The sequence below is a fragment of the Anolis sagrei genome, chromosome 1, assembly GCF_037176765.1.
Source record: "Anolis sagrei isolate rAnoSag1 chromosome 1, rAnoSag1.mat, whole genome shotgun sequence".
NCBI lineage: Eukaryota > Metazoa > Chordata > Lepidosauria > Squamata > Dactyloidae > Anolis > Anolis sagrei.
In genome coordinates this window covers 334,331,282-334,354,287 of record NC_090021.1, presented here as the reverse complement: position 1 = coordinate 334,354,287, position 23,006 = coordinate 334,331,282, and the positions used below count along the sequence as shown (strand labels likewise).

Genomic DNA, 23,006 nt, shown 5'->3' with positions numbered 1-23,006 from the left:
TTGGGCCCCCTGGCTTCCCGCTGGGCAAAGGTTGCACGTCCTGTTCTAAAGGAAATTCTTTACAGGCCCAGTACGCGACAGAACACCCATCCTACGTCTGTGCATTTCCTCTCTATTGCCCAAGTGTAATACCATCCATCATTTCTTTCTTCTTGCCTTTATGCCATTCTTGCAATGAAGTAAATGCAGCATTCTTCAGCCTGAGTGTGCTCATGGTCAAATGGGCATTCCTCACTTCTGCCCAGGAATATACATACATATATATGTGTATGTATATCATGTAAAACATTGTATGGAAGACATAATTCGGATGTTGACATCTAGATTCAGTAAAGCAGAGGCAATAGGTTTCCATCCTTTTGGCAGTTCTCCTCCCCCTTTTTGATGTTAACGATTCTTTTAGTGCTTCATCTCCTTGGAAACATGATTCTTTCAAAGCATGTATAATGATTCCAGATCTCGTTATAATGATTTAAGGCGAGGCGTCGAGACACCAGGAAAACAAATCGCTCCATGCTTAGAGATCATCCAGGTTTGACCTTGTTATGACAATCTTAATTTATGTCTCCAGGATGCATCTACACTTCAACTCCCATAATTCCCAACAGCCTCCCTTATTATTAATAGTGCAACTATATTATTTTAGAGACCAAATTGCCAAATTGCCTCTTTCTGTTTTATTGACTACTCTAAAGCCTTTGACTGTGTGGATCATAATAAATTGTGGCAAGTTCTTGGTGGGATGGGGAGACCAAGCCACCTTGTCTGTCTCCCGAGGAATCTGTATAATGGCCAAGTAGCCACAGTAAGAACAGACCATGGAACAACCGACTGGTTCAAGATTGGGAAAAGTGTATGGCAGGGTTGTATACTTTCACCCAACCTATTCAACTTGTATGCAGAACATATTACGCAACATGCAAGGCTCGACGAATGCAAGGCTGGGGTAAAAATTGCTGGAAGAAACTTTAACAACCTTAGATATGCAGATGATACCACTTTGATGGCTGAAAGCGAGAAGGAGCTGAGGAGCCTTCTAACCAAGGTGAAAGAAGAAAGTGCAAAAGCTGGGTTGCAGCTAAACATCAAAAAATCGAAGATGATGGCAACCAGACTGATCGATAACTAGCAAATAGTGGGAGAAAACATGGAGGCCGTGACAGACTTTGTATTTATAGGTGCAAAGATGTCTGCAGACACAGATTGCAGCCAGAAAATCAGAAGACGTGACTGTGGCACAGCTGGCTGGGAGTCAGCTGCATTAAAATCATGAGTTCGAAGCCACCTGGATTGGAGTAAGCTTTGGACCAATTAGTATAGCTTGTTGTCGACCTTTATTTATTTATTTATTTAGTACACTTGTATACCACTAATATCTCAGCCTAAATCGGTGACTCATTGCGGTTTACAACACTTAAAAACAACAATATTCAGATTAAAAGCATAAAACACATATACAGTACACAGTATTGGGCCACCAATACAAACCAATGCATCTCTTAATTAAAATCATAATCCAATTTCGTTGTCTGTGTTTGCCAGTCCTTGATCATGAACTTCATCGCACCGGATTAGCCGAATGCTTGTTCAAACATCCATGTCTTCAGTTTTTTTCGAAATACCATCAGCAAGGAGGCTGATCTTATCTCTATAGGGAGGGCATTCCAAAGCCGCGGGGCCACCACAGAAAAGGCCCTGTCTCTCGTTCCCGCCAGCCGCACCTGTGAAGCAGGTGGGATGGAGAGCAGGGCCTCTCCCGAAGATCTTAGGGTCCTGGTGGGCTGATAGGCCGAGATACGTTCGGATAGATATGTTGGGCCAAAACCGTTTAGGGCTTTAAAGGCCAATGCCATCACTTTGAATTGGGCTCGGTAGCTAATCGGCAGCCAGTGGAGCTGGTACAGCAGAGGAGTTGTATGCTCCCTGCGCCCTGCTCCTGTTAGTACCATGGCTGCCGCCCGTTGGACTAGTTGGAGCTTCCGAGCCGTCTTCAAAGGCAACCCCACGTAGAGAGCGTTGCAGTAGTCAAGGCGGGATGTAACCAGAGCGTGGACTACCGTGGCCAAGTCAGACTTCCCAAGGTACAGTCGCAGTTGGCGCACGGGTTTTAACTGTGCGAATGCTCCCCTGGTCACCGCCGAAACCTGGGGTTCCAGACTCAGCGATGAGTCCAGGATCACACCCAAACTGCGAACCTGTGTCTTCAGGGGGAGTGCGACCCCGTCTAACACAGGCTGTAACCCTATACCCTGTTCGGCCCTGCTGCTGACCAGGAGTACCTCTGTCTTGTCTGGATTCAATTTCAATTTGTTCGCCCCCATCCAGACTGTCACAGCGGCCACGCACCGGTTCAGGACCTCGACAGCCTCCTTAGTAGCAGGTGGAAAGGAGTGACAGAGTTGGACATCATCTGCACACAGATGACATCGCACTCCGAAACTCCGGATGATCTCGCCCAGCGGCTTCATGTAGATGTTAAACAACATGGGAGACAGTATTGAACCCTGAGGAACCCCACAAAACAAAGGTTGTGGGGTAGAACAGGAGTCCCCCAGTAACACCTTCTGAGACCGACCCTCGAGGAATGACCGGAGCCACTGCAAAGCAGCCCGAAAGACAGTTGCATCTGTCAAGTAGGAAATTTAGGTACCACTCATGTGGACAGGATAATTTAACTAATTTACAAAGCCATAAAAATCTCCAGCAAGCATGCAAAGAATGAGGAAATACTTAATCAGTGTCACAAATGGACGGCGAAGCGACAGCTCCCCTGGTGGCCAGAATACCCTCAGGGAAAAAAATTGGATTGTCATATAGCCTCTGAGTGTCTGTCTCTATATGTTGTGTGTCTAAGGCATTGAATGTTTGCCATGCATATGTACATTGTAATCCGCCCTGAGTCCCTTGCGGGGTGAGAAGGGCAGAATATAAATACTGTAAATAAATAATTATTGGGAGGAGAGCAAGGACCAATCTCGATAAAATAGTGAAGAGTAAAAGTGGTGTTCAAACTGCATCAACTCTACAGTGCAGATGTGCCCTTGGCGCAATCGTAAGTTCCTACCATTTTTCATCTTGAGCTCCAAAAGAACTTGGTGGTTGCTTTGGAGTGGGTTGTGGCTTCCCTTTGGTTGTCCTTTTCCCTTTCAAGCTTTGCTCTGTCAAAGGCCTGGGCAAGGCAACCTCACTGTCAATCCCAGGCAGCAATTAGTCTGCAAACCACTAAACTCCCTTGGCATGGTTAGGGTGACTTGGGCTTGGCTTTGGAAGGCTTTGATCCCTGTCTTCTCCAATGTGGGGCAGCCCTGCCTTCAAAGGGCATTTGTGGCAAGAGGAAGAATGACTAGTGGCCAAGGCATTGAAAGCTCAAAGTGGGAGGAACTATTAAGTCCTTCTGAGAGTATCAGCCACAGGAGGGCGGGGCCAATTCCAGAATGGGTGGAGCCAAAGGAGGAGAAAGCTTGTCTTTCTTTCTTACTTACTTACTTACTTAGGCAATCCCTCGTTTTCCGAGAAGGATTGTCTTCCAATATTCTTGTGGGCCCGTATGTGGCTGTGGAGCCCTATTCTTGACCCGCATCTTCTCCCACAGTGAGGGCATTGGTTTCCAGGTGGAAGGCGGTCTCGGTTGGGGTTGGCTTGATGCACCTTCCTCTTGGCACGCTTCTCCCTTTCACCCTCCACTCGTGCCTCCTCAAATTCTGCAGCACTGCTGGTCACAGCTGACCTCCAGCTGGAGCGCTCAAGGGCCAGGGCTTCCCAGTTCTCAGTGTCTATGCCAGAGTTTTTAAGGTTGGCTTTGAGCCCATCTTTCAATCTCTTTTCCTGCCCATCAACATTCCGTTTTCCATTCTTGAGTTCGGAGGAGAGCAACTGCTTTGGGAGACGGTGGTTGGGCATCCGGACAATGTGGCAGGTCCAGCGGAGTTGATGGTGGAGGACCATCGCTTCAATGCTGGTGGTCTTTGCTTCTTCCAGCATGCTGACGTTTGTCCACCTGTCTTCCCAAGAGATTTGCAGGATTTTCCGGAGGCAGCGCTGATGGAATCGTTCCAGGAGTTGCATGTGATGTCTGTAGGCAGTCCACGTCTCACAGGCATAGAGCAGGGTTGGGAGGACAATAGCTCTATAAACAAGCACCTTGGTATCTCTACGGATGTCCCGGTCCTCAAACACTCTCTGCTTCATTCGGGAAAATGCTGCACTCGCAGAGCTCAGGTGGTTTTATTTTAGTGTCAATGTTGACTTTGGTGGAGAGGTGGCTGCCAAGGTAGCAGAAATGGTCCACATTTTCTAATGCTACACCATTAAGCTGTATCTCTTGCATTGGGGAGGGGATGGCAGATGACTGCTGGAACAGCACTTTGGTTTTCTCGATGTTCAGTGACAGGCCAAGCTTCGTGTATGCTTCTGCGAAGGTGTTTAGAGTGGCTTGTAGATCTTCTTCTGAATGCGCACAGACGACCTTGTCATCAGCATACTGGAGTTCTATAACAGATGTTGTTGTAACCTTGGTTTTGGCTGGGCTTTCCATAGACCAGTGAATGCAAGAAGAAAGAAATGGGTGGGGCAAAGTCAAGAGTGGGCGGAGCCAAAGAATGAGGAGGCTTAACTTTCCATAAACTAGTGAATGCAGGAGGGAGAAGTGGGCGGGGCCAAGTCATAATGGGCGGTGCCAAAGGAGGAGGAGGAGGAGGAGGCTGGGCTTTCCATAGACCAGTGAGTGCAAGAGGGAGAAGTGGGCGGGGCAAAGTCAACAGTGGGTGGAGAAAAGGGAGGAGCCTTGGCTTTCCATAGACAAATGGATGCAGAATGGAGAAGAAGTGGGCGGAGTCAAATCAAGAATGGGCGTGGCCAAAGGAGGAGGAGGCTTGGCTTTCCATAGACCAGTGAATGCAGGAGGGAGAAGTGGGCGGGGCAAAGCCAAGAATGGAGGGGGATTGGCTTTCCGTAGACCAGTGGATGCAGGATGTAGAAGAAGTGGGCGGAGCCAAGTTAAGAATGGGCGGAGCCAAAGGAAAAGGATTATATTGTTATATATATAATATATTTATATATTATATAATTTATATTATGTTATAGTTATATACATTATAGATTATATTATTATATTATATAATATAATTATATTATTTTACAGCAAACGAGATATTTATGCTGGATTTCATATCACAAAATCACAAATTGAACACTTCCCAAGGTATTAGGACTGTGTGGTGAAAGGCTTGGCTTTCCATAGGCTAGTTTATTTATTTCTCGTGTCAGGGCAGCCAGTCAATTATATTACATTTCTAACAGAACAAAGCAAACAAACAGAGAAAATACAAAAATGTGTGAGTCTGGTAGTTGATTAAATGTCCTTTGACCAGTATCTGGCCACTTGGAGTGCCTCTGGTGATGCTGCAAGAAGGTCCTCCCTTGTGCATGTGGCAGGGCTCAGGTTGCATTGCAGCAGGTGCTCAGTGGTTTGCCCTTCTCCACACTCGCATGTCGAGGACTCCACTTTGTAACCCCATTTCTGAAGGTTGGCTCTGCATCTCGTGGTGCCAGAGTGCAGTCTGTTCAGCGCCTTCCAAGTCGCCCAGTCCTCTGTGTGCCCAGGGGGGAGTCTCTCATCTGGTATCAGCCATTGGTTGAGGTTCTGGGTTTGAGCCTGCCATTTTTGGACTCTTGCTTGCTAGTGAATGCAGGAGAAAGAAGTGGGCGGGGAGAAGTCAGGAATGGGCGTGACCAAAGGAGGAGGAGGATTGGCTTTCCATAGACAAGTGGACACAGTAGGGAGAAGAAGTGGGTGCGGCCAAGTCCAGAATGGGCGGAGCAAAGGGAGGAGCTTTGGCTTTCCATAAACCAGTGGAAGAAGGAGGATGAAAAAGTGGGCGGGGTAAAATCCAGAATGGGCGGAGCCAAAGGAGGAGGCTTGGCTTTCCCTAGATCAGTGAACGCAGGAAGGAGAAGAAGTGGGCGTGGCCAAGTCCAGAATGGGCGGAGCCAAAGGAAGAGTAGGCTTGGCTTTCCATAGACCAGAGAGTACAGTATCGAGAAGTGGGAGGGGCCAAGTCAAGAATGGGCGGGGCCAAAGCAGGAGCAGGCTTGGCTTTCCATTGACTAGTGTGAATGCAGGAGGGAAAAGTGGGCGGGGAAATTTCAGCAATAGGCGGAGCGAAGGGAGGAGCTTTGTTTTCCCTCGACCAGTAGACGCAAGAGGGCGAAGAAGTGGGCGAGGCTAAGTCCCAGAATGGGCGGAGCCAAGGGAGGAGCCTCGGCTTCCCTCAGAGAAACTGCATCAGTCGTTCAGTGGCAGCCGAGGAGGAAGGATCGAGTAGAGTCCTTCCTCGGAGGCTGGCAAGAAGCCGGGATGAAGGCTTCCCCGGAGGCGGACGGGCGCCGGAGCGAGGCTTCGGAGACAGCCGAGCGCCTCCGGACCCGCGAGCGCCTCGAGGCCACGCTGGCCGGGCTGGCTGAGCTGTCTTTCCTCCGGCGGCGGCAGGAGTTGCGCGTCCAGCGGTGGATGCCCGCTGCCTTACCCGCTCAGGAGGCGCCTTCGCCGGCTGTGAATGCAGAAGGAGCCGCTGTCGCCGCTGCAGCTCCTGCCTCCTCTCCACGGAGTTTGGAGGAGCAGTTTTTGGAGGAGAACATCCTTCTCTTAAGGAGGCAGCTGGTGAGTCCGAGGAGGGACCGCGGATACGGGGACCCGCGGATACGGAAACCCCTTTGGTGCCAGGTCCCACGACTATGGGTAATCATGGGAATTGGTACCCGCTGGGTCTCGGTATCCGCGGGACTCGGTATCCGCGGGTTTCCGTATCCGCGGGCCAACTTGGGCCCTCCAGGGGTTTTGGACTTCAACTCCCACCATTCCTAACAGCCTACCGGCTGTTAGGAATGGTGGGAGTTGAAGTCCAAAACCCCTGGAGGGCCCAAGTTGGCCCATACCTTGTTATCCGCGGGTTTCGGTATCCACGGTTTCCATAGACTTACATGGAGCATAGGGGGCATTTAGGGGACAATGGGTGTACTTGTCCCTCTCCCCTGCAGGAATCCCAGCCAAGTGGGTGGGGAGCTGCATTGCTTCTGCTTTCCAAGGCTTTTTCTGCAGCATTGGCAGCCAAGATTTCAAGCTGCGGGGAAACAAGAGATGAAAAATCAAGGTCAGGGGCTGTTTTGTCTCTTGGATTGCTTTTGGGTGATTTTGGGAGGATGGAATCATAAAATCCTAGAATTTGAAGAGACCTCGTGGGCCATCCAGTCCAACCCCCTGCCAAAAAACCCACGAAAATTGCATTCAAAGCACTCCCGACAGATGGCCATCCAGCCTCTGTTTAAAAGCCTCCAAAGAAGGAACCTCCACCACACTACGGGGCAGAGAGTTCCACTGATAAACAGTCTTGAAGATAATTTTTTCCTGGGGGAGGCTTCCCCTAGGCAGGAAGCAGCCAGGCTTTGAAGCTGCAAGGCCATTCAAAGCTAATCAAGCTGGCCAATTGCAACATTCAGGCTTCCTAACTGGGGGAACCCTTTGTTCAGAAACTCTTACCTTCTTGCTGTTCCTCCAAAGCTGTTCAGCAGTGGAACTCTCTGCCCCAGACTAGGCTTCCCCTAGACAGGAAGCAGCCAGGCTTTGAAGCTGCAAGGCCATTCAATGCTAATCAAGCTGGCCAATTGCAACATTCAGGCTTCCTAACTGGGGGAATCCTTTGTTCGGAAACTCTTACCTTCTTGCTGTTCCTCCAAAGCTGTTCAGCAGTGGAACTCTCTGCCCCAGACTATGGTAGAGGCTCCTTCTTTGGAGGCTTTTAAAGAGAGGCTGGATGGCCATCTGTTTGGGGTTCGTTGAATGTGATTTTCCTGCTTTTTGGCAGAATGGGGTTGGATTGGATGGCCCATGAGGTGGTTGTTCCTTCAGTTCCTACAAAGTTGTTCAGCAGTGGAACTCTCTGCCCTGGAGGTGCCTTCTTTGGAGGCTTTTATACAGTCTGGATGGCCATCTGTTTGGGGTTCGTTGAATGTGATTTTCCTGCTTTTTCCCCCTGCTTTTTTCCTGGATTGGATGGCCCATGAGGTGGTTGTTCCTTCAGCTCCTCCGAAGCTGTTCAGCAGTGGAACTCTCTGCCCCAGAGTATGGTAGAGGCTCCTTCTTTGGAGGCTTTTAAAGAGAGGCTGGATGGCCATCTGTTTGGGGTTCGTTGAATGTGATGTTCCTGCTTCTTGCAGAATGGGGTTGGATTGGATGGCCCATGAGGTTGTTGTTCCTTCAGTTCCTCCAAAGCTGTTCAACAGTGGAACTCTCTGCCCTGGAGTGTGGTGGAGGCTCCTTTTATGGAGGCTTTTAAACAGAGGCTGGATGCCCATCTGTTGGGGGTGTGTTGAATGCGATTTTCCTGCTTCTTGGCAAAATTGGGTTGGATTGGGTGTTGTTCCTTCAGTTCCTTCAAAGCTGTTCAGCAGTGGAACTCTCTGCCCCAGAGTGTGGTGGAGGATCCTTCTTTGGAGGCTTTTATGTAGAGTCTGGATGGCCATCTGTCAGGGGTTCATTGAATGTGATTTTCTTGCTTCTTGGCAGAATGGGGTTGGATTGGATGGCCCATGAGGGTGTTGTTCCTTCAGTTCCTCCAAAGCTGTTCAGCAATGGAACTCTCTGCCCTGGAGTGTGAGGAGGCTCCTTCTTTGGAGGCTTTCAAAGACAGGCTGGATGGCCATCTGTTTGGGGTTCATTTAATGTGATTTTCTTGGCAGAAGGGTTGGATTGGATGGTCCATGAGGTTGTTGTTCCTTCAGTTCCTCCAAAGCTGTTCAGCAGTGGAACTCTCTGCCCCAGAGTGTGGTAGAAGCTCCTTTTTTGGAGGTTTTGAAACAAAGGCTGGATGGCCATCTGTTGGGAGTGCTTTGAATGCGATTTTCCTGCTTCTTGGCAGAATGGGGTTGGCTTGGATGAGGTCTCTTCCAACTCTATGATTCTATGAATCTCTTGGAATGGCCATCTGTCGGGTGTGCTTGGATTGTGCCTTCCTGTACAGCAGGAGGTTGGACTACATGACCTTTGAGGGTCTCTTCCAACTCTATGATTCTATGAATCTCTTGGAATGGCTATCTGTCGGGTGTGCTTGGATTGTGCCTTCCTGTACAGCAGGAGGTTGGACTAAATGGCCTTTGAAGGTCTCTTCCAACTCTACGATTCTATGAATCTCTTGGAAGAGACCTTGAAAGGCCATGTAGTCCAAACTCCTGCTGTATAGGAAGGCACAATCCGAGCACACCCGACAGATGGCCATTCTTCCCTGTCTGGGCTTCCTATCCATAGGGGTTTGTACAGGACCATGTGTGGGGAGAAGGGTGTTTCTGCTGCTCTTAGGAAGGATTGTTGTAGCGACAGCAATGGCAGGCTGTTCATGCGCTCCCTGCCAGAGAGGTCTGAGTGTCCCTGTTAAGGGCGATGCTTCTGTGCCAGCGGAAACACAGTTTCAGCAAAATTCAGCGATGCACAAATAATAAAATACTGCAGATAGAAATACAGCAAAGTAGGTATGCACGATCGCCATGTTTTGTTTCTGTCTATGGGTGCATCTAAGCAGGCAGTGTTAGGAATTGTGGGAGTTGAAGTCCAAAACACCTGGAGAAAGGACCCAAGTTTGTCTGTGCCTGCTCCGGTAGGCTGTTAGGAATTGTGGGAGTTGAAGTCCAAAACACGTGGAGAAAGGGCCCGTTTGCCCGTGCTTGGTCCGGTAGGCTGTTAGGAATTGTGGGAGTTGAGGTCCAAAACACCTGGAGAAAGGGCCCAAGTTTGCCCATGCCTGCGCCAGTAGGCTGTTAGGAATTGTGGGAGTTGAAGTCCAAAATACCTGGAGAAAGAGCCCAAGTTTGCCCATGCCTGGTCCGGTAGGCTGTTAGGAATTGTGGGAGTTGAGGTCCACCTGGAGAAAGGGCCCAAGTTTGCCCATGCCTGATCTGGTAGGCTGTTAGGAATTGTGGGAGTTGAGGTCCAAAACATCTGGAGAAAGTGCCCAAGTTTGCCCGTGCTTGATCCGGTAGGCTGTTAGGAATTGTGGGAGTTGAGGTCCAAAACATCTGGAGAAAGGGCCCAAGTTTGCCCGTTCTTGATCCGGTAGGCTGTTAGGAATTGTGGGAGTTGAGGTCCAAAACATCTGGAGAAAGGGCCCAAGTTTGCCCGTTCTTGATCCAGTAGGCTGTTAGGAATTGTGGGAGTTGAGGTCCAAAACATCTGGAGAAAGGGCCCAAGTTTGCCCGTTCTTGATCCGGTAGGCTGTTAGGAATTGTGGGAGTTGAGGTCCAAAACACCCGGAGAAAGGGCCCAAGTTTGCCCATGCCTGATCCGGTAGGCTGTTAGGAATTGTGGGAGTTGAAGTCCAAAACACCCGGAGAAAGGGCCCAAGTTTGCCTGTGCCTGATCCGGTAGGCTGTTTGGAATTGTGGGAGTTGAAGTCCAAAACACCTGGAGAAAGGGCCCAAGTTTGCCCGTGCCTGGTCTGGTAGGCTGTTAGGAGTTGTGGGAGTTGAAGTCCAAAACACCCGGAGAAAGGGCCCAAGTTTGTCTGTGCCTGCTCTGGTAGGCTGTTAGGAATTGTGGGAGTTGAGGTCCAAAACACCCGGAGAAAGGGCCCAAGTTTGCCCGTGCCTGCTCTAGTAGTGTGTTAGGAATTGTGGGAGTTGAAGTCCAAAACATCTGGAGAAAGTGCCCAAGTTTGCCTGTGCCTGCTCTGGTAAGTTGTAAGGAATTGTGGGAGTTGAGGTTCAAAACAGCCAGAGAAAGGGCCCAAGTTTGCTCATGCCTGTTAGGAATTGTGGGAGTTGAAGTCCAAAACACCTGGAAAAAGAGCCCAAGTTTTCCCGTGCCTAGTCCAGTAGGCTGTTAGGAATTTTGGGAGTTGAAGTCCAAAACACCTGGAAAAAGAGCCCAAGTTTGCCCGTGCCTGCTCTAGTAGTGTGTTAGGAATTGTGGGAGTTGAAGTCCAAAACATCTGGAGAAAGTGCCCAAGTTTGCCTGTGCCTGCTCTGGTAAGTTGTAAGGAATTGTGGGAGTTGAGGTTCAAAACACCCAGAGAAAGGGCCCAAGTTTGCTCATGCCTGTTAGGAATTGTGGGAGTTGAAGTCCAAAACACCCGGAGAAAGGGCCTGAGTTTGCCCGTGCCTGCTCCGGTAATCTGTTAGGAATTGTGGGAAGTTCAAAACACCTGGAGAAAGGGTCCAAGTTTGCCCGTGCCTGGTCTGGTAGGCTGTTAGGAGTTGTGGGAGTTGAAGTCCAAAATATCTGGAGAAAGGGCCCAAGTTTGCCCATGCCTGTTCCAATCTCAAGGCAAATATTTCCAACAGATGTGTTCCCTGAGCAGCTGGAATGTTTGTGTGTATTCCATGCCAACACTCCAGCTCAGCCAAAGAGTATTCCAGGGTTCACCATTGCAATCTCCTATTAAGAGCCTTGGCTTTGCTATGTGCAAGCTGGGAATGCAGAAGCCATCCTTGCATATTCAGCAGCTGCATTTCCATCTAATTTCATCTGCTCATTCAGCTAATAAAGACATCAGAGCAAGGCAAGAAATTAATGGTTCAAGACCCCACAAAAGTGGTTAAAACATGAATTAAAATGAGGGAAGATATACGATCAACTTGCTGAAAATCTGCCATGGACAATCAATAACTGTCTGGAGAATTGTTCTCTATGCAGGAATCTCTAGGTCAGGCATGGGAAAACTTCAGCCCTCCATGTGTCTTGGACTTCAACTCCCAGAATTCCTAACAATGGAGGACTGAAGTTTGCCCATGCCTGCCTAGGTCCTCCGACACAACTCTTTGTAGAGTTTCAAAATAATAATAATAATAATAATAATAATAATAATAATTATTATTATTATTATTTTACTGACACAAAAACACAGTATGTCACAGCAAACGAGATCTATATGCTGGATTTCGTACCACAAAATCACAAGTCGAACACTTCCCAAGCTATATGCTGGATTTCGTATCACAAAATCACAAGTTGAACACTTCCCAAGCACTTCCAGGCTTTTAAGCAGAGGCTAGATGGCCATCTGTCGGGGGTGCTTTGTATGTGATTTTCCTGCTTCTTGGCAGAATGGAGTTGGCTTGGATGACCCATGAGGTATCTTCCAACTCTATGATTCTGTGAATCTCTTGGAATGGCCATCTGTTGGGTGTGCTTGGATTGTGCCTTCCTGTACAGCAGGAGGTTGGACTGTGTGATGTATTTTCGAATGATGCAAGCAGATCCAAGTAAGGCGGCCTTTTGTAGTTGACAGGTAGTGATCTTGTCAATGTTTATTGTTTCCAAATGCCGGCTGAGATCTTTTGGCATGGCACCCAGTGTGCCAATGACCACCTGTACTGGTTTATGTCAGAGCCTTTGCAGTTCGATTTTGGGGTCCTGACGTTTTTCCTCAATGCGACTGGTATGGTGACATCAATAATCCAAACTTTTTTCTTTTCGTCTGGTGTATTGTGTTGCAAAACTTTGTCAGTTCGGATTCGAAAGGATTTTTGCGTGTTCGTTTTCTACTACCTTTGCAGGTTGATGATTCCCACCAGTTCGTTACTACTGGCAGGTGGTACTTGTGGCATAAGTTTCAATGAATCATTTGGGCCCCAGAGTTGTGCCTCTGTTTGTAGTCTGTCTATGCGTTTTTCTTGCAGCAGCTGAGGATATGGTCCATGGTTTCATCAGCTTCCTTGCACAGTCTGCATTTTGGGTCATCAGCTGATTTTTCAATCCTGGCCTTAATTGCATTTGTTCTGATGGCTTGCTCCTGGGCTGCAAGAATCAGGCCTTCTGTCTATCATCATCATCATCATCATCACTACTACTAGTATTATTACTACAAGTTTGCAGACGACACCAAGTTGGGATAGCCAATACTCCAGAGGACAGGAGCAGGATTCAAAACGATCTTGACAGATTTGAGAGATGAATGGCCAAAACTAACAAAATGAAGTACAACAGTGACAAATGCAAGATACTCCACTTAGGCAGGAAAAACGAAATGCAAAGATACAGAATGGGGGACAATGCTGGCTCAAGAGCAGTACATGTGAAAAAGATCTTGGAGTCCTTGTGGACAACAAGTTAAACATGAGCCAACAATGTGATGTGGCGGTAAAAAAAGCCAATGGGATTTTGGCCTGCATCAATAGGAGCATAGTGTCTAGATCCAGGGAAGTCATGCTACCCCTCTATTCTGCTTTGGTTATACCACACCTGGAATATTGTGTCCAATTCTGGGCACCACAATTGAAGAGAGATATTGACAAGCTGGAATGTGTCCAGAGGAAGGCGACTAAAATGATCAAGGGTCTGGAGAACAAGCCCTATGAGGAGCGGCTTAAGGAGCTGGGCATGTTTAGCCTGAAGAAGAGAAGGCTGAGAGGAGATATGATAGCCATGTATAAATATGTGAGACGAAGCCACAGGGATGATGGAGCAAGCTTGTTTTCTGCTTCCTTGGAGACTAGGACGCGGAACAATGGCTTCAAACTACAGGAAAGGAGATTCCATCTGAAGACGAGGAAGAACTTCCTGACTGTGAGAGCCGTTCAGCAGTGGAATTCTCTGCCCTGGAGTGTGATGGAGGCTCCTTCTTTGGAAGCTTTTAAACAGAGGCTGGATGGCCATCTGTCAGGGGTAATTTGAATGCAATATTCCTGCTTCTTGGCAGGGGGTTGGACTGGATGGCCCATGAGGTCTCTTCCAACTCTTTGATTCTGTGATTCTATGAGGGCATTATCCGGCCCACGGGCCGTAGTTTGGGAACTCCTGTGCTAGAGGTTCTAGTGATGTTATCCTACAAAGCCCTAAACGGTTCCGGCCCAAAATACCTTGCGGACCGCATCTCGGCCTATGAGCCCACGAGGACCTTGAGATCATCTGGGGAGGCCCTTCTCTCGATCCCGCCTGCCTCACAGGCACGTCTGGCGGGGACGAGAGAGAGGGCCTTCTCGGTGGTGGCCCCCCGGCTGTGGAACTCCCTCCCTGCTGACATCAGACAGGCGCCCTCCCTCATGGCCTTTCGCAAGGGCCTGAAGACGTGGCTCTTCGAGCAGGGTTTCAACTGAGTGCTATGTTACTGGAAATGACAACCGGAATGAATTACGACTACGAGATTGATTATGATTCCACAATATGACGGAGCGGATTATTTTAGTGTAATTTAGATGTTGTGAATTAGTGATGTTAGTTTGTTGTTCTGATTTCTTTGTAAAGTGTCTTTTTGTACTGTACACTGCCACGAGTCGCCCTAGGGCTGAGAGCGGCGGTTAATAAATGCAAGAAATAAATAAATAATAAATAAATTCATAGAGAGACCATGTGAATCAGATCTGCAAAAGCAAAACCCACAAATGTGGACTGCTGTCCACAGTTGACTTGCTTCTAACCAGAAGGTCGATGCAGAGAAGAGTAGAAGGTGAGTGCTGAGGCTTTGCAAGCTGCAGAAACAAACAAAACAGTATTTGTGGATTGTTGCAAGATGCTATTTTAATAGCTTCCCTTGAGATTTACACTCAGCGCTTTGCTCTTGCTTGTAGATGAGTCTCCTGCATCTTTATCTCCTGTTTGGAGCTAAGTCACAAAAACTGGAGACTCAGACCTTGGCCCTAAGATCTGGAAGCCTGTATTTCTATTCCACTTCTCAGACAACAACAAATGTTGGTGACATCAAAAACATTGGAAGATAGAATCATAGAATTGGAAGACACACCCAGGGCCATCGCATCCAGCCCCATTTTGCCATACACAATCCAAGCACTCCTGACAGATGACCACCCAGCCTCTGTTTCAAAACCTCAGGAGAAGGTGACTCCATCACACTTTGGTGCATCCTATTCCTCTTACTGCCAGAAAAGATTTTTTTTGTATCATTTAGTTGTAATCTCTATTCTATAGTTTGAATACATTGCGTTGTGTCCTAGACTCTTAATTGTGGAGCAGCGGAAAACAAGCACACTCCCTCCTCAAATATTGAACATGTCTCCTCTTAAGCTTTTCTTCTCCAGGCCAAACATCCCCAGCTCCCTAACCCATGCCTCATAGGGGTTTATGGTTCTCAGGACTTTGATCATTTTGGTCAGTCTTCTCTGGACACATTCCAGCTTGTCAATACCTTTCTTGAATTGCAGTGTCTAAAACTGGACATAGTATTTCCAGTGTTTTTATTCCCAGTATATTCTACCAATCCTTCTCTGCCTAACTAATGACAAGCAGTAGGATTCAGCACCATGGATAACTCCTTTAATGTTCAGACTGAGACCAGAGTGAGTCCACTGAACTACTATAATTGGGATGCCATTAACTGTCACTAAAGGTGCATCTACACAGTAGAATTAATGCAAATTGATACTTACTTACTTACTTAGGTGATCCCTCATAGTCCGAGGATGATGGTCCTCCAAGTTCGGTGTCCTGGGGGTGGGTTCATAGGTGGCTGTGGAGCCCTATTCTTGCTCGCATCTTCTTCCGCAGTGAGGGCATTGGTTTCCAGGTGGGAGGCGGTCTCGGTCGGGGTTGGCTTGACACACCTTCCTCTTGGCATGTTTCTCTCTTTCACCCTCCATTCGTGCCTCTTCAAATTCTGCAGCACTGCTGGTCACAGCTGACCTCCAGCTGGAGCACTCAAGGGCCAGGGCTTCCCAATTCTCAGTGTCTACACCAGAGTTTTTAAGGTTGGCTTTCAGCCCATCTTTAAATCTCTTTTCCTGTCCACCAACATTCTGTTTTCCATTCTTGAGTTCGGAGTAGAGCAACTGCTTTGGGAGATTGGGCATCCAGACAACGTGGCCGGTCCAGTGGAGTTGGTGGCGGAGGAGCATCGCTTCAATGCTGGTGGTCTTTGCTTCTTCCAGCATGCTGACATTTGTCCGCTTGTCTTCCCAAGAGATTTGCAGTATTTTCCAGAGGCAGCGCTGATGGAAGCGTTCCAGGAGTTGCATGTGACGCCTGTAGACAGTCCACGTTTCGCAGGCATATAGCAGGGTTGGGAGGACAATAGCTTTAGAGACAAGCCCCTTGGTATCCCTACGGATGTCCTGGTCCTCAAACACTCTCTGCTTCATTCAGAAAAATGCTGCACTCACAGAGCTCAGGCGGTGTTGTATTTCGATGTCGATGTTGACTTTGGTGGAGAGGTGGCTGTCTTGGCAAATTGATACCACATTAATTGTAATGGTGCAATGCTTTGGAATTTGGAGAGTTGTATTTTCACAAGGTCTTTCACCTCCTTTACAAAGAGAAGTGATGCCTCAGCAAACTACATCTCCCACGATTCCATAGCATTGAGCCATGGTAGTCAAAGTGGTATCAAACTGCATTAATTCTACAGTGTAGGTGCACTCTTAGTTAATACAGGCAGACCCTGAGTTACAAACATCTGACTTATGAATGAGTCATAGTTAAGAATGGGCTGCGAAAACAGGAAGTGAGAGAAATCTACCACTTGGAAGGGAAATCCACTCCTGAAATAATTATTACCATGGGGAAAAGGGGTCTCCACTGAAGCTTTATCATCAATCCTTGTTTCCACAACAACCCAAATATTTCCAAATCCATTTCTCAGTGAGATGAAATCTTCTGAACCAGGGTACACACAACAAAACAAACACAACAGGGATGTTAACCCCTATGCTATCCAAAAGCTTTCTCAAATCTATGCGTCGCATCAGGATAGTGGTGCCCCAGTGGGAGCCTGAGATTCACGTGTTGACTCCAAACTTGGGTTGCTATTCCATACTTCATACAGTATATATAATTCAGAGTATTTTCATATTGAGGCTGTTCTATGCACACATAGTCATACACAAATGAGGATAAATAGCTGGACTAGTAGGCTCCATGTCAATGGCATCTAGATTTCTATGAAGAATGAAATTATGTTTATGGAGAATTGTTCTGTCCCAGCCTTAACTGATAAGCCAGAATCCTGTTTGTGTCTCTTGCACATCTGTTGTCTCACAATGCAAACATTAGACATTGTTGGTCAATGTGCAACATCTGCATTCGGTTCAGGGTCATGCAATTAGAGCTGTACATACATACAGAGCTCTTGCACATTCTTGTTGTGTATTTTTATGCATCCAGTTGTGTCTTTTTGGGTAGTATGAGTATTCCATCACCATTTATTTACATAGTACCATCGAGTATACATTCATTTGTGTATTCAGCTGAGCAATTGGTTGTATATTCCGTTGTGCAATGTTGCTTCCCAGTGCAAGGTTCAGAATCTGTGCATACATGCTGCCAGACATGGGGATTTATGCTATGTTAGATCATCTTTAAAACAGGAAGTGAACTAGAGTCACATCTCTTTGGCCTATAATAGTCTTTATGTGGGGCAAGATGTGGCGAAAATAGCTCTTGCATTGCTTAGTGGGCATTAGGATGCATTGGGGGCAAAATTTGGGTTATTATTGTTGTTTTGCCAACTTAGTAGGAATTGTATGGTCCTAGCAAGTCTCAGGGAGCGGGGCCACGCAGTCCTCTAATCTATGGCCATAGCCAATTGCGATTTAGATACTTGAACTTTTAGAAGTAAGTCTCCAGATGACCACCAAAGTTAGAAGATACAGACATTGTTATTCTTTAGGCCCTTCCTTGTCCAAGACCACCAGCCAATTGTTCTCAGACATCAGATGAAATACCTGAGGTGGACTACCTATACTAATTCAGGATATTCTAGCAAACATGATCCAGGACAAGAGATGGATCTGACACAAAACATTGGAAAACGGAGAGTTCCAAATTAGGAGCTACCGACCGCCATTGCACAAATAATCTCTTTTGTTGTTGGGATGAATAATATCATATCCATCTCCCTTTCAAGCAAAATTTACGTTGTAGGACCTGCCACTCCAGTTTATGAAATTCTGAAAACCCTTTTAAAAACATATATCTGCATTTCTTTGATGCTAAGATGCCATCGACTGTAAGACACTGCACTACATTCAGTACCACCAACAGAAAAAAATGCTTTATTCACACATGCACACTTATATCTCACTTGCAGTGCAAATACACACCTTATTTAGAGACAAGCATGTCTAAGAATGGAAGATATACAGTACTATATACATAATTTTGCATTGATGTGACATTGGAGGCTGTGCAGTGGTAGCTGGAGTGTGGAGGGATGGGTATGTTGTTTTTGTGATTATTTTTTTGTCGTGTCAGGAGTGACTTGAGAAACTGCAAGTCGCTTCTGGTGTGAGAGAATTGGCCGTCTGCAAGGACGTTGCCCAGGGGACACCCGGATGAATTGATGTTTCTTATCTTTGTAGGAGGCTTCTCTCATGTCCCCGCATGAGGAGCTGGAGCTGATAGAGGGAGCTCATCTGCCTCTCCCCGGATTCAAACCTGCGACCTGTCGGTCTTCAGTCTTGCCGGCACAAGGGTTTAACCCACTGCGCCACCGGGGGCTCCGTGATGTGTACTGGGGAAAACATGTACACATGACGCAGCAGGTTAAACCGCTGAGCTGCTAAACTTGCTGACCAAAAGGTTGGTGGTTCGAATCCCAGGAGCGGGGTGAGCTCCTGCTGTTAGCCCCAGCTTCTGCCAACCTAGCAGTTCGTAAACATGCAAATGTGAGCATATCAGTAGTACCGCTTCAGTGAGAAGGTGACAGCGCTCCATGCAGTCATGCTGGCCACATGACCTTGGAGGTGTTTATGGACAATGCTGGCTTGTCAGCTTAGAAATGGAGATGAGCACCACCACATAATGTCAGAGGAAACCTTTACCTTTATCTTACTGGAGAAAGCATTTAATATCATTGTACAATGACAACGAAGTTATTCTATTTTTAAAAAGTTGTGTATTCTTTAAAATCCCAAAAGAAGTCCATGTTTTGCTCAAAACCCAGTAGGTTTGTTTTTATGACTCCTACTTTTTTATAGAGTGGAAATATTACTGTGTCTCTCCATACCAACCTTTGAATTGGGGGGTTTTGGCTGGGCAGATTTCAAATTGATATAATTGGTCTGGAAGTTACAAAAAAATCTTGGCTCTCTAAACCATTGACATTTTAAGGGATTTGGTGAAGAACCTGCCTAAAATGAAAAGCAGAGCTTATTTCTCCAGAAGCAATTTATTGCAGTCCTGTACCTCCAAACATAATGTGGTTCATGATGGTTCTTGCCCTTCCTTTCAGTGCTATGACTCCGTGATACTGTGATCTCAGAGTGGTGTGTTATAATGTTCAGTCCCACTTTCTAGAGAGCTATCCAAGGTATTGAAATTTGCCTAAAATGGGTTCAGCGCCTTGGATTTGTTGTGTTCCTCCAGGCCAGGCCTGCACAACTTGAGAAGAATCAGAGGCTGAAATTAGACCCACAAATAGGTTTTTAGCTCCTTAACTTTGTTGGCGCATGTAAGGAATCCGTGTGTGTGTGTGTGTCAACTGTAAAATAAGATGCATACTGGTTGGCTGGGCTATGCCCGGGGAACAGGCTGAGCCTGGGACTTTTGGATACTGTTACATTTTAGGTCTGACTTCAGCTATAAAGGTGCTTGGAGCAGAAGAAAAGAAAAAGTGAAGCAGAGAGATTTATTTATTATTCATTTATTATTTATTTACCGTATTTATATACCGCCTTTCTCAGCCTGAAGGCGACTCATACAGAGCTTGGTGTGTGCTATTGCTTCATGGACTGCTGAAGGAGTTGATTCACATGGACAAAGAAAGACCATTTTAAATCTCTCATAAAAGGAAATTATGCGAGTTGATGCAACTGAACACATTATACATATGTTGTTCTGAACTACAAAGAGTAAACTACTTGTTATTTTTTTGTTCATCTGTGTGGTGTATTTTCTTTCTCTGGCAAGGCAGTATGTGGGCTGATCAAATGTGAACTACACCTGGTTTATTTTTACTCTATGGCATAAACCTTTCAAGTAAGGTAGAATTGAGGACTGATTAGAATTAGTGTTGCTGTTGTGTGCCTTCATGTTGTTTCAGACTTAGGGCAGCCCTCTCTCAGAGTTTTCTCATCAAGATTTATTCAGAGGTGATTGGTCTTTGTATTCCTCTAAGGCTGAGAGAATGTGACTAGCCTGAAGTCATCTAGTGGGGTCAGAGCCATAGTCCCAGGTTCAGACTATTACACCACACCTTCTGAATTTCTTCCCTTTCCTTCCTTCCTCCTCTCCTCTCCTCTCCTCTCCTCTCCTCCTTCCTTCTTTCCTTGCCCTTCCTTCCTTCCTTCCTTCCTTCCTTCCTTCCTTCCTTCCTTCCTGCCTGCCTGCCTGCCTGCCTGCCTGCCTGCCTGCCTGCCTGCCTGCCTGCCTGCCTGCCTGCCTGCCTTTCTCTCTCTCTTTTCTTCCTTCCTTCCTTCCTTCCTCCCTTCCCTCCCTCCCTCCCTCCCTTCCTTCCTTCCTTCCCTTCCTCCCTCCCTCCCTCCCTCCCTCCCTCCCTCCCTCCCTCCCTTCCTTCCTTCCTTCCTTCCCTTCCTCCCTCCCTCCCTCCCTCCCTCCCTTCCTTGGCCATCCTTCATTGCCCTTCCTTCCTTCCTTCCCTCCCTCCCTCCCTCCCTCCCTCCCTCCCTCCCTCCCTCCTTCCTTCCTTCCTTCCTTCCTTCCTTCCTTCCTTCCTTCCTTCCTTCCTGACTTTCAGTGGGTTTCTATAGCTGAGCAGGGATTCGAACCTTGGTCTCCAGAGTTTCTAGTTCAACACACAATCCATTATTTCACACGTTTCCACTTGGAAAACTGCATTAAAATTCAGACCCAAGTGGCATAGAGGCCATCAACACCTGCTTATGGTATTAGCCATGCAAGCAGCGGAGACGTTACAAGGGCTGATAGACAAAGAGAAAGGCCCTATTTTGGAACAATTGGGATGTTGTTATATATATCCTTGCAAGCTATGTGGCAATATGTAGCCCTGAACTTGCAAAGATATATAACAGAGGTCACCAAACATCATCACCGTGGCATATGCCCATGCAATTTAGATGTGCTTAAATGTGGCCTTGGGCTGTGTGAATTGCCTTTGAATCACAGTATATGCCAACAAGTGAATGCCTCTGCATCACCCAATGGCACCTCTGCCTGTTAATGAATTCCTCATTCTTCTTTTTCCGAGCATAGAAACACCTTCTGGAAAGGCAGAGCAGTGAAACCGTGCAAGGCACAAAGCAAATTGTGTAGAAAAAGCTTTATCCAACTGGTTGGCTGATGGATAGAGATAATTACAAGATTCAGCAGGAAAAGTGATTGCTCTGACCCGAGGGTTAATGAGCTTATTTTAAACTCCTCCTTTGTAGCGGTTTGCATCAAGAATACCTTTGCAAAACTGCTTGTTATTTCAAGAAAGCAATGCATTAGTATAATTGAGGGTAGAGAAGGGAATTACCAGGTGTCCTTCTCTTGCATCGATACAGCTCATACAATCGGGTCTGCTTGCTGTAGAAGGATATAGATCCTTCGAGTGTAAATGGAGAGTGGCATAACTGAATGCCTGCATTATAAAGTGGGGTTGGGTTTCTGCTTTAAAATGCCTAGAAAATCTATCTTTTTAGTCTTTCAAAGGGTGCATCTACACTCTAGAATTAATGCAGTTTGACTTCACCTTAATGGCCGTGGCTCAATGTTGTGGAATCATTGGATTTGTAGCCAGAGAATGATAGTGCTTCACCAAACTACAAATCCCAGTATTCCGTAGCATGGATTCATGACAATTAAAGTCAGACTGCTCTAATTCCACAGTGTAGATGTACCCAAAGGTGATAGGACTGGAGTCAAAGGAAATGCCAAAAAACTAGAGATGGGCTATAATCAGTGTTTTCCAACCATCCTAATGCTGCAACCCCTTAATATAGTTCCTCATGTTGTGGTGACCCCCAACCATAACATTATTTTCGTTGCTTCTTCATAACTGTAATTTTGCAACTGTTATGAATTGGAATATAAATATCTGATATGCAGGATGTATTTTCATTCACTGGACCAAATTTGGCTCAAATACCTGATACGCCCAAATTTGAATACTGGTGGGGTTGGGGAGGATTTACTTAGAATCATAGAATCAAAGAGTTGGAGGAGACCTCATGGGCCATCCAGTCCAACCCCATTCTGCCAAGAAGCAGGAATATTGCATTCAAATCACCCCTGACAGATAGCCATCCAGCCTCTGTTTAAAAGCTTCCAAAGAAGGAGCCTCCACCACACAGAGAGTGGCAGTGAGTTCCACTGCTGAACGGCTCTCACAGTCAGGAAGTTCTTCCTCATGTTCAGATGGAATCTCCTCTCTTGTAGTTTGAAGCCATTGTTGTACTTTGTCATTTGAAAGTTGTAGTTGCTGGGATTTATAGTTAACCTTTAACCAGAGAGCATTCTGAACTCCACCAACAATGGAATTGAACCAGACTTGGCACACAGAACTCCCATGACAAACAGAAAATACTGGAAGGGTTTGGTGAGCATTGACCTTGCGTTTTGGAGTTTTAGCTCACATGCATCCAAAGAGCACTGTGGACTCAATGATAGATCTGGACCAAACTTGGCGTGAATTCTCAATATGCCCAAATGTGAACACTGGTGGAGTTTGGGGAAAATAGACCTTGATATTTGGGAGTTGTAGTTGCTGGGACTTATAGTTCACTTGCAATCAAAGAGCATTCTGAACCCCACCTATGATAGAATTGGGCCAAACTTCCCACACAGAGCCCCCATGACCAACAGAAAATACTGTGTTTTCTGATGGTTTTTGGTGACCCTTTATGACCCCCCAGAGGCCCCGAACTCCAGACTGAGAAACTCTGCTCTAAAATCATCCAGGTGGGTGGCTAAAGTAGCGGCAGCTCTGCTTCAATGTGGTTCAATGTACGCAAATCTGATTTCATGGTCAAAATTATATAAAATTATTTTCAGGTTGTGTTTATAAAATGTACATAAAACATACATGCATTTTGTGTTTAGAGCTGTGAGTCCCATCTCCAAAATACCTAATTATGTACAATATAATTCTCACATCGGTGGTTTTCTTTATGTA

General features: G+C 46.7%; 1 protein-coding gene across 1 annotated transcript in view; it reads left to right on the top strand.

The window, feature by feature from the left end:
- The first annotated feature begins 6,292 nt into the window (after positions 1-6,292).
- The window catches only part of DACT1 (dishevelled binding antagonist of beta catenin 1), a 36,967-nt gene continuing 20,253 nt past the window's right edge, over positions 6,293-23,006 (top strand). Inside the window, exon 1 of the mRNA XM_060753845.2 lies at positions 6,293-6,658. Within this exon, the coding sequence (XP_060609828.2) occupies positions 6,356-6,658 (303 nt within the window). The 5' untranslated portion in view covers positions 6,293-6,355. The remainder of the gene's footprint in view (positions 6,659-23,006) is intronic.